General features: G+C 37.5%; 3 protein-coding genes across 5 annotated transcripts; 1 reads left to right on the top strand and 2 right to left on the bottom strand.

The window, feature by feature from the left end:
• Window positions 1-1,933: 1,933 nt before the first annotated feature.
• On the top strand, window positions 1,934-5,660 carry LOC117634649 (pyruvate dehydrogenase (acetyl-transferring) kinase, mitochondrial). Its single transcript, XM_034368835.1, has 6 exons — window positions 1,934-2,869; window positions 3,382-3,640; window positions 3,737-3,917; window positions 4,076-4,223; window positions 4,352-4,565; window positions 5,297-5,660. Exons 1-6 carry the CDS (start codon window positions 2,621-2,623, stop codon window positions 5,353-5,355), a joined length of 1,110 nt encoding a protein of 369 aa, XP_034224726.1. The 5' UTR covers window positions 1,934-2,620; the 3' UTR covers window positions 5,356-5,660.
• A 661-nt stretch (window positions 5,661-6,321) lies between these two features.
• Window positions 6,322-9,077, bottom strand: LOC117613830 (rRNA-processing protein fcf2-like). Of its 2 annotated transcripts, none has more exons than XM_034342420.1 (6): window positions 8,842-9,077; window positions 8,498-8,748; window positions 8,310-8,370; window positions 7,422-7,490; window positions 7,211-7,326; window positions 6,322-6,684 (listed from the first exon to the last, which is right to left on the bottom strand). In XM_034342420.1, exons 2-6 carry the CDS (start codon window positions 8,734-8,736, stop codon window positions 6,576-6,578), a joined length of 594 nt encoding a protein of 197 aa, XP_034198311.1. In that variant the 5' UTR covers window positions 8,737-8,748; window positions 8,842-9,077; the 3' UTR covers window positions 6,322-6,575. The 2 variants fall into 2 exon arrangements, with proteins under 2 accessions (XP_034198311.1, XP_034198310.1); XM_034342419.1 differs by having other exon boundaries at window positions 8,498-8,737; window positions 8,842-9,074.
• Window positions 9,078-9,548: 471 nt separating this feature from the next.
• On the bottom strand, window positions 9,549-14,245 carry LOC117615887. 2 transcript variants are annotated; one of them, XM_034345059.1, is made up of 7 exons: window positions 14,005-14,245; window positions 11,712-13,219; window positions 10,929-11,615; window positions 10,768-10,851; window positions 10,604-10,679; window positions 10,131-10,453; window positions 9,549-9,987 (listed from the first exon to the last, which is right to left on the bottom strand). In XM_034345059.1, exons 2-7 carry the CDS (start codon window positions 13,026-13,028, stop codon window positions 9,763-9,765), a joined length of 2,712 nt encoding a protein of 903 aa, XP_034200950.1. In that variant the 5' UTR covers window positions 13,029-13,219; window positions 14,005-14,245; the 3' UTR covers window positions 9,549-9,762. The 2 variants fall into 2 exon arrangements, with proteins under 2 accessions (XP_034200950.1, XP_034200951.1); XM_034345060.1 differs by having other exon boundaries at window positions 11,055-11,615.
• Between the last annotated feature and the right edge of the window lie 102 nt (window positions 14,246-14,347).

Here is a 14,347-nt window from a genome sequence, read left to right as displayed (position 1 = left end):
CATTTGTTGTTGGGCTTTTCTGGCCTCGTTTCTCACCAAGGAAAAGGAAAAAAAATGAATTCTGCTTCATTTTCTTCAAGACCATTGGCATTTGGTCAAACATGTTTGGAAGAGCAAATAACAATAATTTGTAGTAATCACCTCCACTGGTTGGAAACGTACTTGTAAATTTGTTATTATGACAAACAAGCTTATGCAATCGAACACGAGAATGTATCTCAGTCTTGTTTACCTTAGAAGCATTTCATCAAACATTTTATTTTAAATAAGAAACTCATAAGCATTTGAATCAAATTGCATCATAAAATTGAAAAGAAAAATAAGTTGTCATGGCTAAATATATTCCATTTCTTCCACTTTACTCGTATAAAACTTTCGGTTTTTTTTTTCTCTCTCTTCACGTGACCAATCACTTAAGATAAAAAGAATAATCAAATTTCAAATATATCGTTTCACTGCTCTAGTTAGTTAATACATATACACATCAATGGAATGGTTATTGAGAGAACAAGACTAGGTTATAAAACCAGACATTATAGTCTTTTGACATCTGTGTTCCTTTTGCTTTCTAATCAAAATCAAGGTATCAGCCTTAACCACACAACCTATGCAATACCCATTTTATGACAATTGAAAGCACATAGTTTTCTGCCCAAAATGTATAAATATTAATTTGGCAATGGGTCTACTCCAATAAAAAATGGTCTTAATTTACAAATCAGATGTCTCAAGTTCGAATCATCACAGAATCATAGTTGTGTGTGTGTGAGAAATCCCACTCCCCTGTCGTTTAAGCATTTCCTTTGTGGAATCCACTAAGTACTCAATGGATGTATGAGTTTAACTTATCACATATTTAAAACATTACTAGATGTTGTATTATTAGCTTTTCGTGGGTTCCTAAGGATATAAGATCTTTACATTAATATTATATTTATAGAAGTTTACAAATAACTAAACACATGATGAATCAAAAACGCATACGCAAGGGTTTGGATATACATCGATGATCCTACCATATCAGCTTACGCTTTAATCACCTCATTAAAGACTAATTTGATGGCTTAATACTAATCCGTTGTTTTTGTTCTCATCTATTAATTTAATCCAACTAAGATGCATGCATGCAACAAGTGGATTAATATTGCGCCTAATATTAATTAAGGCTGATTCAAAGTAAATTTGTTTTCGACTTTGAATCTTAACAAGGATGAGGAGGATAGGATATTGAGAGGGGATGGGATTGTTGGTGTTCTATTAGTAAAGAAAAAGGACAAGCTGACGTTACACACACTAGGATATGTTTTTCAAGCACTTGAAGAAATATGGACAAGAAATTGGCATGGCAAAATAGATCGTAATATTTTGTGTTTGTGAAAATCGTGTGCAGATTCGTTATTCACGTCATTATCTCTATTTCGAGCAAAAGTTCTCGTGTAACAGTTGCATATATACCTCTCTTGGTATTTTTCTTTGTTGGAGACTCAATTGGAGTTTCTTATTATTGTCTCATGGGCTCACCATAACTTTTGGAATTTTCTTAATCTTAAATCCTAAATCCTAAATCACAAACGTAACACATCAAATATGTTAATATTATTATAAAGAAACATATAAATTAGAACTGGAAAGTAATCTATACAGTTATGGTATTTTCTTTTTAATGTTCTCACTTCCATAAAGAGGAATATTCACTGTACCTCAATTTTATGATAAAACTTGACTAGTTTTAGCGTATCAAATTTTCACGTAATATCATTTACAGATATATTCGATTATGTATTCTTCCAATATCGTCGTTTATAAACATTTTAAGCTCTCGAACAATCTCATAAAGGAACATCTTTCTAACACCTCCAGAACTTAAAATGCTTAACCTTAAATCCGAAAATGACCTAGGCTTAGATATATACATAAAATAAAAAATATCAGCGGATTCAGAACATCCTATTTCAAAATTGAAAAAGTATATATATTTATGATATTATCCACTCTGCTTGTGCCCGAGTGAGCCATGGTCACACATCGACCTGAGCTATCTTTTGGTACAAAAATGGGACCATGGGCTCATGGGCCCACCACCCACTCACACTGTTGCCTCTACTTTTTCACCTGATCCATCCAGGCCCAGTAAAAGCTGTCCATTTCGGCTTTCACGCGAACCCAAACAGTAAAACCCCTCTGCTCTGCAGGTGGAGATAAGGGTTCATGTCCACGTGTCGAAAACCCAGCACGTCAGTACAAAACGTGGCAGGTGACGACTCTCAGAACCACACCACCCATAGATACCAAGAAACCGAGAATCCGAAACCAGGACCAAACAAAAACGAAGCCTCAAAATCTTAATTGGGGTGAGTGTTTGTTCTCATGGTCCTCCTCTGGTTAAAATATAACCCTAGGGTTGGAATTGAAAGCAAAAGATACCCATTTGACCTCTTTATATATCGCGCATTTTGTATCTTGTAATTTACAGAAAAACTCAGAGATTAGCTTTGGGGGGCTTTGGCTTTGATATCTTCTATGTCAGTGTTGCATTGTTGTGAGAGCGAGAGCCAGGCTTGCATGCGGGTGATTGCGCATTTCCAAGGTGATACTCGCTTCTGGGCTCGCTGGTGGAGCCATGGCGGTTAAGAAGGCCTACGAGTCCTTCTCCAAGAGCTTGATCGATGAGGTGCAGAGATGGGGCTGTATGAAGCAGACGGGCGTGAGCCTCAGGTATATGATGGAGTTTGGGTCCAGACCCACCCGGAGGAATTTTATAATCTCCGCACAGTTTCTTCACAAGGAGCTCCCCATTAGGATTGCTAGGCGAGCAATTGAGCTCGAGGCCCTCCCTTATGGCTTGTCTGAGAAACCTGCCGTTTTGAAGGTACTTTTCGTTTTTTTTGTTGTGAATTATGCGTTTTCTTATTTGTTTTCTTTAATGATGTGGCTTTGAATTTAATTCCTTTGTCGAACAGAATAAAATTTGATTTATTGTCTTATTATTTTATTTGATTATACCAAAAAGGTTTATGAAAAGTTTAGGCTACATGTGCTTTTGAAGGGTCAATCTTTTGCTTTCAAAAGCAAGAATGCATTGGAATTGTTTGCCAAATGATTCTTCAGAGTAACTGCATGCGAATTGCTTGTGGCTGAGATTGTTCTTTCTGCAAACTACTATCTGAGGTCTTGTTCTCAAGCCTTTTATATTTTAGACAGTGAACTATGAGGAAACTATCTGTTAAGTGCACTTGTTTAAGAATAATTTGGTTTGTTGGGCACGCTGGTGGTTTGGAGTTACAGGGTGATTAACTAGATAGCACATCCAGCATGAAGTTACAAGGATTTGAGGCATATATATACACTTTGGTGTAAATTTTTTCTTTATTTTATATTCAGGTTCGAGACTGGTATTTGGATTCCTTCCGCGACCTTAGATCCTTTCCTGAAATTAAGGATGCTAATGATGAGAAGGAATTTACACACATGATTAAGGCGATTAAGGTAAGACACAATAACGTGGTCCCAATGATGGCTTTGGGCGTTCAACAGTTGAAGAAAGGCATAAATCCGAGGATTGTCTACGAGGATCTTGATGAGATTCACCAATTTTTGGATCGCTTCTACATGTCAAGAATTGGAATTCGCATGCTCATTGGTCAGATTGCCTTCTTACTGTGATATTTTAGTTGGCTGGTTTTGCTAGATATTTCACTTTTCTTTCACCGGGTTCTAAAATCTCTGTGGAACTCAGGCCAGCATGTCGAGTTGCACAATCCCAACCCCCCTCCTCATGTTGTGGGTTATATACATACAAAAATGTCTCCTGTGGAGGTAGCACGAAATGCTAGTGAGGATGCCCGCTCAATCTGCCAACGGGAGTATGGCAGCGCACCTAAAGTTAATATCTATGGGGATCCTGATTTTACATTCCCGTAAGCATATTTTATTCTCACTTGGTTGGTCTGTTTCTAATCGATATCGATATTTTCTCCGAACTTCTTTTTTCTTTCTCTTCACTTTGAACCTATTAGTGGTGGCTGGTGATATGATATTGTCCAACAAATGAAGTTTTGTTAGTTTCCTGTAACAGGTATGTTCCAACACACTTGCATACTATGGTCTTCGAGTTAGTTAAGAACTCCTTGCGCGCTGTCCAAGAGCGGTACATGGACTCGGACAAAGTTGCACCTTCTGTTAGAATAATAGTTGCCGATGGAATTGAGGATGTTACTATCAAGGTATTGTTTAGTGTAATTTAGAGAATTTCATGATATTTTCAATTGTTTACTACTTAAACAATATATTTTCAATTGTTTACTACTTAAACAATGAAATGCTTATCAAGTTGGTTTGGCTGACTTCATAGGTCTCAGATGAGGGGGGTGGCATACCAAGAAGTGGACTCCCCAAAATCTTTACATATCTTTACAGCACTGCAAGGAACCCTTTGGATGAGCATTCAGAAATCTCTGAAGCTGATGCAGTTACAATGGCTGGGTATGGATATGGGCTTCCTATAAGTCGCTTGTATGCTAGGTATTTTGGAGGAGATTTGCAAATTATCTCAATGGAAGGATATGGTGAGTTGACTAATTCCAAAACCTGTTCCATTTAGATTATTCCAGAATAACTTCACAATCAAAGTCTTTCCATTTGTTTGCACCTTTCTTTCTCCTTCTGAGTTCTGAAGGGGTATTTTCTGGCGTTAGCCATACGCTATCATAATTAGAGAAAATACTTGTCTATGTCATTAGCTGGTCATCTGTATGTTTCACTTAGCTCTTGATCTCTTCTTTAAATCGGCTGTCATTTTCTTTTCCTTCATGCACCAAAAGTTCTACACACAGTTTCGTCCACATTTTCAAGCCTGTTGCGTTCAGAATGTTATTCATAATTAGCAAGGCTTCACAATCAAAATTCTTAAGGGGCAACTCCGGTAGTTGCCATAAACAGATCATAAATTTTACTTGTCTATGTCATTGGTTAACCATCTTATGTTTTACATGGTTTCACCTGTCATTTTCTTTTGCCTCATGCACTGAATATTCTTCACATTGCTTTATCCACATTTTCAAGCACGTTGCATTCAGAATATCATCAGTCTTCCAATTTGTTTGTAGCTTTCTTCTCTGAGTTGTGAAGGTGTAATCTTCTACACTCGAGTTGTATTATATTCTCTAAATCCGACCGTAAAATTGTCGTCATATATTTGACTTGCCTTTTGATCTCTCTTTAAAATCACATGTCATTTTCATTTGCTTCATCCACCGAAATTTTCTGACATGCGGACATTTGTGTCATGTATGTACAGGGACTGACGCTTATCTCCATCTGTCTCGCTTGGGAGATTCACAGGAGCCTTTGCCATGATGAATCTGTGGTGTTTCTATGTGAATGAATCGATACAGTTGAATTTTCAAATTAATTCAGGGGAATATTATAAGTTTAAGTGTCATATATTTTATTGTAAAGGGGATAATTTGCTGTCAGTTTTTTTTTATTGTAATGAAAATTGGCAGTTTTCTTGTGTCTTTGTCTGTGCGAGTCTACCTCACCAGGGGGAGGAGGATATGATACACTCAAGTCGTGTGGCGATCTTATGCGTAAAGACCATTCTACCGACTGTTCTACATAACTCTTTTCCATGTTAATCTAACACATTGGCCCTTTTAGCATTTCTAATCACCCTGTGATATTAGTTTACACCAATATGTATCGCTAGCTGCTAAACCAATTAAAATATGACGTGAGGAATAAATCCGGAGACAAAATGAATGGTTAGGAAATTAAGGGTTCGTTTGGAAGTAATTCTAAATAGGCTAATAATTACTTTCAATTCTCCATATCATCACTTTAAAGTGGTGTTAAGTGATTTTATGGAAAAGTACATCTCTCCAAAATCACTTAAGTTTCTAAAAATAATTATATGAAAAGGCACTTGGAGGTGCTTCTCCCAAATAGTGATTCTGTCCTAGCCCTAATTAATTCTTCATTTGTAACACATAATTTCTGAATATGCATTTATTAATAAATTCAAGAGAAGTCGGAAATGGAAATAGTTTCAATATTCATTCTAACTAACTAATCACGACTCAATATAAACTTTCAAGAAACTAGCGGAAAAAAATCAACTTTTCATTGATCTAAGTTGATCAATCATTATTAACCCTTTTGCAAGTCATGGTGACGAGGTACCTGTGCATGCTCAAGAGAATTAAATAAGATGATATGACATGCCAGAGCCAGGTGCACCATCTGGCTACACACTTAAAGCAGAATCTTGCTGGGTGATCGTCTAATCTCTTACGACCTCAACATCTTTGCTAACAGAGTACATCATCAATAAAATTTCCACTAACAAGAAGGCTCGATCCTTTGAAATTTGCAAACCATGTAACAAAAACAAAAACAAAAATTAATGTTATTCAGTAGCGTACTGTCTGAGCTAGATGGTAACATATCATCAAAATTTGAAACTACATGTTTCTTCAATTAGTACAGTTACACATTAACAATATCTTTCTCTGATTTGACAGAAACCTATCAGCCTCCGTGGATTTCCAAAAAAATCTGGTCAGAGTGAAAACATATCAGAGCCTTCTTTGCTTTGCACGCTGATACGACTTCTTCCCCTTTATCTTCCATTTTTCATTTCCACCCGGCCGGTTTTTGTCTTCTATCTCACGCACTTTCCGCTTTCTAAAAGGTGGATTCATGAAACAAACAACAGCATAGTTAAAGGTTTGTTTGCATTTCCTAGAGATACTCAGCTTTTCAAGAATACTGAACTTTCATAACTACAGCATAAAGATACATTATAGCATAATACGCTGCATATCATATGATTTCTCCCAACTTCTTCAAATATTTATATCTAAATTTAAATGCATGTGGGATTATTGGCACTCCAAGACTTGCTAACACAGCCCCACCCTTCTCTCTCCAAATTTTTTCTTTTATAAACCCAAATTTCCTCTTTTCAATTTTTGTTTTTAAGTTGAAGAGAAAATCCCTCGTCCCACATCCCCCTACCCCCACACCACCCCCTTCCCTGCTGCCAGCTGGTAGGCATGACCTCGCCATGATCATCGGTAAATTTAATTTTACTTTTTTTTTTCAATAAATATTCTAAAGTTTAAAATTTTTGGGATGCCAATAGAATCATCCTTAAATCAAATGTATTGCTTCAGAATTTGGACACAGTGAATGTCTCTGGGTATCTCACCTGTAGTTCCCAAGGGTATGATCAGAAAGCAGCTCTTCTGCAAGGGTTGTCTTCCTTTCCTTCTTTGTAAGTCTGCCTGAGAAGAAATCTAACGGGGACTCTATCACTGTCCCTACCTGATGAACAACCAAAGGAAGAAAAATGTGACGACTATACTAATACATTCCTATGAATGGCTTATTGTAATGTAATTGATATACTACATTCTCACCTGGAAATACTTGTTAGGTTGTGAATTACCCTTCTTGTAGTGTCTCTTTGGATCCATAACATTCCTTAACTGTAACCATTAGCAAAACAAATCAGTCGACTAAACTTCCTTTTAGCATAATGAGAGCATAAAATTCAGAGGTTAATAATTATAACAATGATCGCAAATGGATGACCCCTTCAAGTCAATGAATGAACCCTTCAAGTCAATAAGCTAATAAATTGGGGCATGAGTAAGCATAACTCACACTAAGTTCAAAGAGATACCAATTGATATACTTTAACAATACAAACAATTTGAACAATAGTGGAATCATGGAAAATGCAAAAGAAGTAAATATCGGATTTGATTCCAGATTCCAAGGAATTATCAGCTTGTTTAATGTTCCCACATACAACGTTTGCAGCTGGACAAGAAAAAAGGACACTTACTATAGACTGTGTTAACATTTGAGAATGGTTCACTTCCGTCAAAGCCGAAACTTGATAAGGACTTGGAATGAAGCTAAGGTAAGTGTACCATAAAATGCAAACTTCCAGGTTAGATTAGCTTTTATTAGGTTTTCTATACTAGAGATTAGTGTTGACAGACTGTTCGATGTGAATTACCTCTAAGGTAGTAGAAATTGATCCAATTTCAGCAATTCACGGTTAACTATAAGTCCCAAAAATTCTAAAAACACAGGATCTTATAATTTATTTTATTCAGCTGATGCAGGAAGCCAGGAACCAACGTACAAGATTGGATATTTTTAAAGCACACACAGCTCAATAATGAGAGTAAAATTCATACTGATGCAAGCGCAAAACCCAGTAAACAAGGGATGTAGATGATTACAACTTAGTGCCAGGGAAACTAAGAACAGAAACAAAACAGGAGTTACCATACCTTGAGTAATTGGAGATCTTTCTGCAACTCTGGGGTCATGGTTGGTGCAGGCATGTCAAACCTAAATCACATAAATTATCAGGGGACACAGAAAAACATAAGAAGTTCAATTCTGAGTGAATTTCATAAGGGATTCTGATAAAACCCAAGACTCAAAAGAAGCAGAATGAGTTGAGATGATGACATACCAACTTGTCCCAGCAGTGTCTTTGAGCTGCTTCTTAAGCAACTTGTTCAGCTTTGTTGGGTTATTTGGTGGAACAAAGAGGCCATCAACAAGCTGTGTGTTGGGTTTCCAAAGTTGATTGGTTTCGCGGTGAGTTTCGTGAGGTTTGGTACCAGACCCACCTCCATTTTTAGCTGCTGATGAAAAAGTCGGCAACTTTGGCTCCCATGAGAGACCAATCACTGCCTTGATTTCCGGCATCCTAAAACACAACTTTTGAAATCAAAATCAAAACAGTACCAACCTGATAAGCACAAAGCGATCCAAATTCATTGAAAACTCAGTGAGAAGAAGAAGATAACATACTGGCGGTGCCTGAATCAGAGAGGGCAGGAGCTAACAGCGTTGCTTCAACGACAATGGCCTCGGAGTGAGAGGGTTTAGCGGCCGAGAGAGGAGAGACTGAAAAAAACTAGGCTTCGGTAGGAAGAGAGACGCGTCGAAGAGAGTTATTCGTTCTTTCGGCGTTTTACATGCGATCAGGCCGGTAAATGGGGCGGGCCAGACTAAAAAGTAGCAGCCCAGTAGAGAAAACCAACAACAAAGGTCTAGGGTTTATTAGAAATTTGGAATGTGGGATTTTATCAAATTCTTATCTGATTTTGAAATTTGGGGTAATTGTTTTTCCATGTCCACCCAAAAATTTGATCATCACACCCAATCCATAAAAGAGATTTTCGGAATTTCCAGTTCTTCACTTTGAAATAATTATTCTATTTAATTACATTTTTCTGCTTTGAAGGGTGATATTTTCCTTTCCTTCGAAATAAATCCAACACCTTCATAACTCATATTCATTCGCCACATTGTCTCCCATCCCATGGCACTCATAGTCGTTTTATTTATTTATTTAAAGTATTTGGAAAATATTTGGCAAAAAAAATAGTAAAATTGCCTATATCATCTCACGATAAGCTGAAGTATACACTTGTTACATGTAAGTTTATGTCATGGGAAAAGTATGATAGGGAGATGAGCAGTTTGAAGGCGATAATAGCGCCAGGCTATGAAAATTGTGAATAAAAAGTGGTTAAGTAACAGTGATTCATCCATGACCTGCCCAAGTTACATTTTGAAAAAAGGTCGAAGAATATTACATGTAAGGACGCCCTGTTTACGTCACGTAGTAACTTCCAAAACTAGTAAGGCTGGGATATAATTACACAACTATGGCAGAGCTGCCTCACCGCCATTACTTCTTGTGTTAGTTGAAGATCTACAAACTGACTAATCACTCATGTCATCATCGAAAAAGTTTATATCGCCATCCTCATCATCTTCATCGTCATCATCAGTGGCAACACCAGCATTGGCAGGATTGATATCTGCATCAGCCAAAGTTACCAGCTCGACTGATCCGTTCCTAGTCTCTGCATTTCCATTTACACCTTCATAATCAACCATATCATTCTCGTATTCATCAACCTGTTCGATTTCATTGTAAAGGACTTCCTACAAAGAGAAAATAAAGAATTTGATTCAGACAATGTAAGGGATTTCTCGTAGTTAGCCAACTCAGCAAATTGAAGCTTGTAGTGCCATTGGCACGTAACTAACCCACTCTGCAGGAAAAATAGAATCTACGCTTGAAATACCTCATTTTCTAGCATGTCATTTTCGGCGGCGTCTACAATCCAGTCATCTAGCAAACGCTCTAACAGAACATTGTCGAGGGAGATCGAATTATCAGCCCTTCTTCGTAATTGTAATTGTTGTTCTCTAAGACGCAGATTGTAGTGTACGTAGATGAGGTCATTCAATCTTTTTTGAGCTAAACGATTATTTCTTAAACTGTACAATTGATCGTATATACTCCAGTTATGCTCACAACCAAAAGACGAGCACGTCTGACTTAAAATACGCACAGCAATATGCTGCAGCTCTAAGCAACTTATCCCATGTTGTTGCCACCATGCAGCTAATAAGAGGCAAGAAAAGGAGAAATGTATCTGTAAGTAAAATAATGCTTGAGAAGATGTGTAATGTGTCCAGAGACTCGATGCATGGGCATGCATATACATACGTATCGGAACTCTCAAATGTGTAGCATGGCAGTGTAATGTTATACCTGGATCAAGCTCGGTTCTTGTACTGATTGCCAATTCGGTTCCAAAATCAGCTTTAGCAGAGTTGTAATCAGAAATCTGAAAGAATGGGAGAATATAAGAAGATAAACTCAACATATGAAAACATTCAGGAAGCAAATAATGAACTCCATAAGAAAATTATTACCTGCATAGATGCAGAAATCCTTCTTGCACTGTCTGGCTCCAGCCGAACGATGCACTCATTAAGTCCACGCATCGCCTCGGTATGCTACATACAATTAACATCTAGGTTAGGAAAGAACTCAACATGATGATAAAATCACAAGCAGCCATTGTTTGTCCTACCGCCGTAAAATCAGGTCGATATCTGTATGATGGATTTAAGTAGTAAGCAGCTACATATACCGGGTGGTAGAACAATGAGTTCCAATGACTTTCTATAACACTCCAAAATGGTTCATATTTACGTACATTGTCACCATGAATGGTTTTGATTGCAATCTTTGCCCTGTACATGTCATTATATATAGATGACATTGACAAGCAGTCACCACTCTCAACCTTTTGAAGAACTTGCATAATTGGGTCCACTGAATTCCTAACAAACTGTAGCTTCTTCCAGAAGGTAGCATTTAATACAATACTTTCCACCTCTTTTCCTTCACATGATTTGGAGCACTGAGATGAAATCCATTTGTTTGATTGAAACATTCTTCTAAGACCAGTCCGGTGGTCCAGCAAGCTTTGTAAGGTAGCAAAGCTAGAGGCGAACCGGGTAATAGACGGTCTCAAAAGTTCCTTCCCCTGAGTAAAATCACTCTTCAGAAAATTTAACAACCAAATTTGGTTGTAAATGAGCTTCGTAATTTTTTGCCCCTTCTCCATGCACTCCGCTACACATCTTATCTTCAAAAAATCTTCAAGCATTTGATCAATACAACTGGTGGCACATGGGGTCCAGAATAATTTCTTTCTTTTCTCTTCAAGCATATTTCCAGCAGCTTTATAGCTAGGAGTAATTGGAGTGATTACCTGCACAATAGGGGATTAGAAGCAAAGCAAAGTTAGCAGCTGGCGGATGACAGTTTGGGATGGGGAACTACATGAGAAACAAAGAAAACCAAATACCTGAACTACATTTTCCTCACCCATCTCTTCAACCACTTTGTCCAGCAGCTTAAACAAATTCGAAGCATCTTCAACTATTTCAGTGGCATCAACTGAAGAAACAAAGTATACACCATTTGGGCCAGAAGCCAAGAAATTTATTAATATCCTACCCTCAGTGTCTCTCCAACTGTCGGCCATTATAGAACACCCAGTGATTGCCCAGGACGCCTTATAATCAGCCAGGTAGGTTTTAATGGTTGCAAGTTCCTCTTGCAGAAACCGACCAGATATTAATTGACTTGGAGGTGCTACCAAACCCTGGCCATATTGGCCAACCAATTCCAGCATCTTATGGAAGTATACGGAGTTTGCTGCTTGTAGAGGAACTCCTGCATGGTAAAAGAATTTGCAAATTCCAGAAATAACTTCCTTGCGGGATATTTTATTTGACATTGTTCTGACCCTTACTTGTCTGTAAGAATGTGGTGTCAAACTCTTGGGAGCAGTCAAGAAAAGGGAATCTAGCCTTGATCTTTTAAATAATGGTTCAGAACCAGTACTGGGAGGCAATGCCTTGAATGTATTTCTCAAATTTTGGCCCAATCTCCTATCACCATCAATCAATCTTTCCTTGTTTATATGATGCAGAGCAGCTTCCATTTGGTCATCGTCTTGATCTTCATTGTCTGACTGCAGATCAAAAGGTGACATGTCCTTTGAATCGGCTTGTCTCTGCCTCCTTCCAGTACGATGCCATTTCATATTCTCTTTTATTTTAAGAAAAACTTCCTCAGGAGCATGTTTACAAGGTGCTACTTCTCCAGGAATTCTAGCTAAATGTTGTTTAAACCGATTGATACCACCACTAACTATTTTCTCGCAATAAATGCATTTCACCTTTTTCTTTTTCTCATCCTGAGCAACACCATGTTCCCACCCAGGGTCAACATATCCTAATGACCGAAGAGGAGTTAACTTCATAGCTAAATTCCTGTCACCCATCAATTGCTTTCCTTTGCTTCTATAACCAACATGCACCTCTTCTTCATCATCATTAGATTGGAAATTCAAATATGCCTGCCCAATATCTTCAGAATGCCTAGGTTTCTTATTAGAACGACTTCCTTCCATATTTGCTTTCATACTCATGTATACATCCTCTGGAGCCTTATCACAATAAGTAACTTCTCCAGAAACTCGGGCTAAATGTTGCTTCAATCTATATATTCCTCCACTAACTATTTTTCCACAGTAATTGCATTTAACCTTTTTCTTCCTCTCATCTTGAGCCATGCCATGTTCCCATCCAGGGTCAACAAGTCCAGAGGAGCGCATTGTGGCCGTCAATTTAAACCATTTAAGAACGTATATCAGAAACTACCCTTGTCTAATTCACTCGCTGTATTCTCAGCACTAACAGAAGTCAATATCTTTAATCTTGCAACGTTGCATGGTCCGACAATGACACTAGTAAAGAGGATGTTGGTGTATACCACAGTGAGAGTTAGGCAACAGGAAATAGGAATCTGCAGGAGATGTTTGAAAAAAATACATTCGTTCATTAGCTTAAGGGCAGCATATAGGCCAAAGCATAGTGAGCAAAAATGAGAAATATGTAAGAATTCGGCATGAAAGACAGTAAGATGACATGTTTTCAAGCTTAACATGGAGTAATAAAGACATAGCTGGCAAGATTCTTAAACGTGCTTCATACATTGACACAATATGAAAAAGGATTTCGACAAAAAAAATATATGAAAAAGGACTGGTTACTAATGGAACTCTGGACCTAGCACACAACCAACTCAAAATAATTCACACAAATAAAATTGGGGTTTCACAAATTTATAATAGATGTTGATATTAAAATGTCATTTAACTGTTCAAATGAAAATTTCAACAGAAAGGGCAACTCCTTCTGAGCTTGGAAAGCAACAAATGGGTTTACTTGTTTCAAAAACTCAATCCAGCACTTCAAAATAATTTTGTCTCAGCATCTGAAGCAGCAGAACAAGATTTGAAACAACAAAAAGCCACAATAAATGGTACCCCAAAAAAAAAAAGCAAACATTGTACATAGGTAGCTAGCTGAGACCAAACAAGACTAAGCATGAGATAAAAATCAGACAAATTGGCTCACTTTTTCGCAATTAATCACATAAAAACCACAGCTGAAATTTCCTAACACCCAAATTTAAGGCTAAAACTTTCTAACACAATAATATATAGAAAGGGGATAATCTGATTCCACTGAACACCAGGTAAAAATACACAGCTCAGAAAACTAAATGGTTGCTTAAATTCTGCTTACCTGGGTTAGAAAAAACGAATGGCATAAAGAAAGATTGACCTATCTAAAATTCTTCGATGTGGGTCAGACGCATTTGGATTTGGGATGATTGATACGCTCGAAAGTGGAGAAATTGATGGAAAGTTAGGTTTTTGAGGGTCAGATTGGTGGGAAAACTTGAAAAATTGGGTGAAGGAAGAAGAACGAGCTGGGATCGTTCGGAATCGTGAGTCGCGAGTGGAATAGGTTCGACTCGATTGCTCGACCCGCCGTTTTTCAGGGTTTCTGTTCTTTATGGTAAACATATTATTTATTTTTACTATTTACTACCAATGATTGATTGAGAAAAATATAAAAATTAAAT

The sequence above is a fragment of the Prunus dulcis genome, chromosome 1 (genome assembly GCF_902201215.1).
Source record: "Prunus dulcis chromosome 1, ALMONDv2, whole genome shotgun sequence".
Taxonomy (NCBI): domain Eukaryota; kingdom Viridiplantae; phylum Streptophyta; class Magnoliopsida; order Rosales; family Rosaceae; genus Prunus; species Prunus dulcis.
The sequence above is the reverse complement of the archived record's forward strand: the minus strand, read 5'-3'. Positions and strand labels throughout refer to the sequence as shown.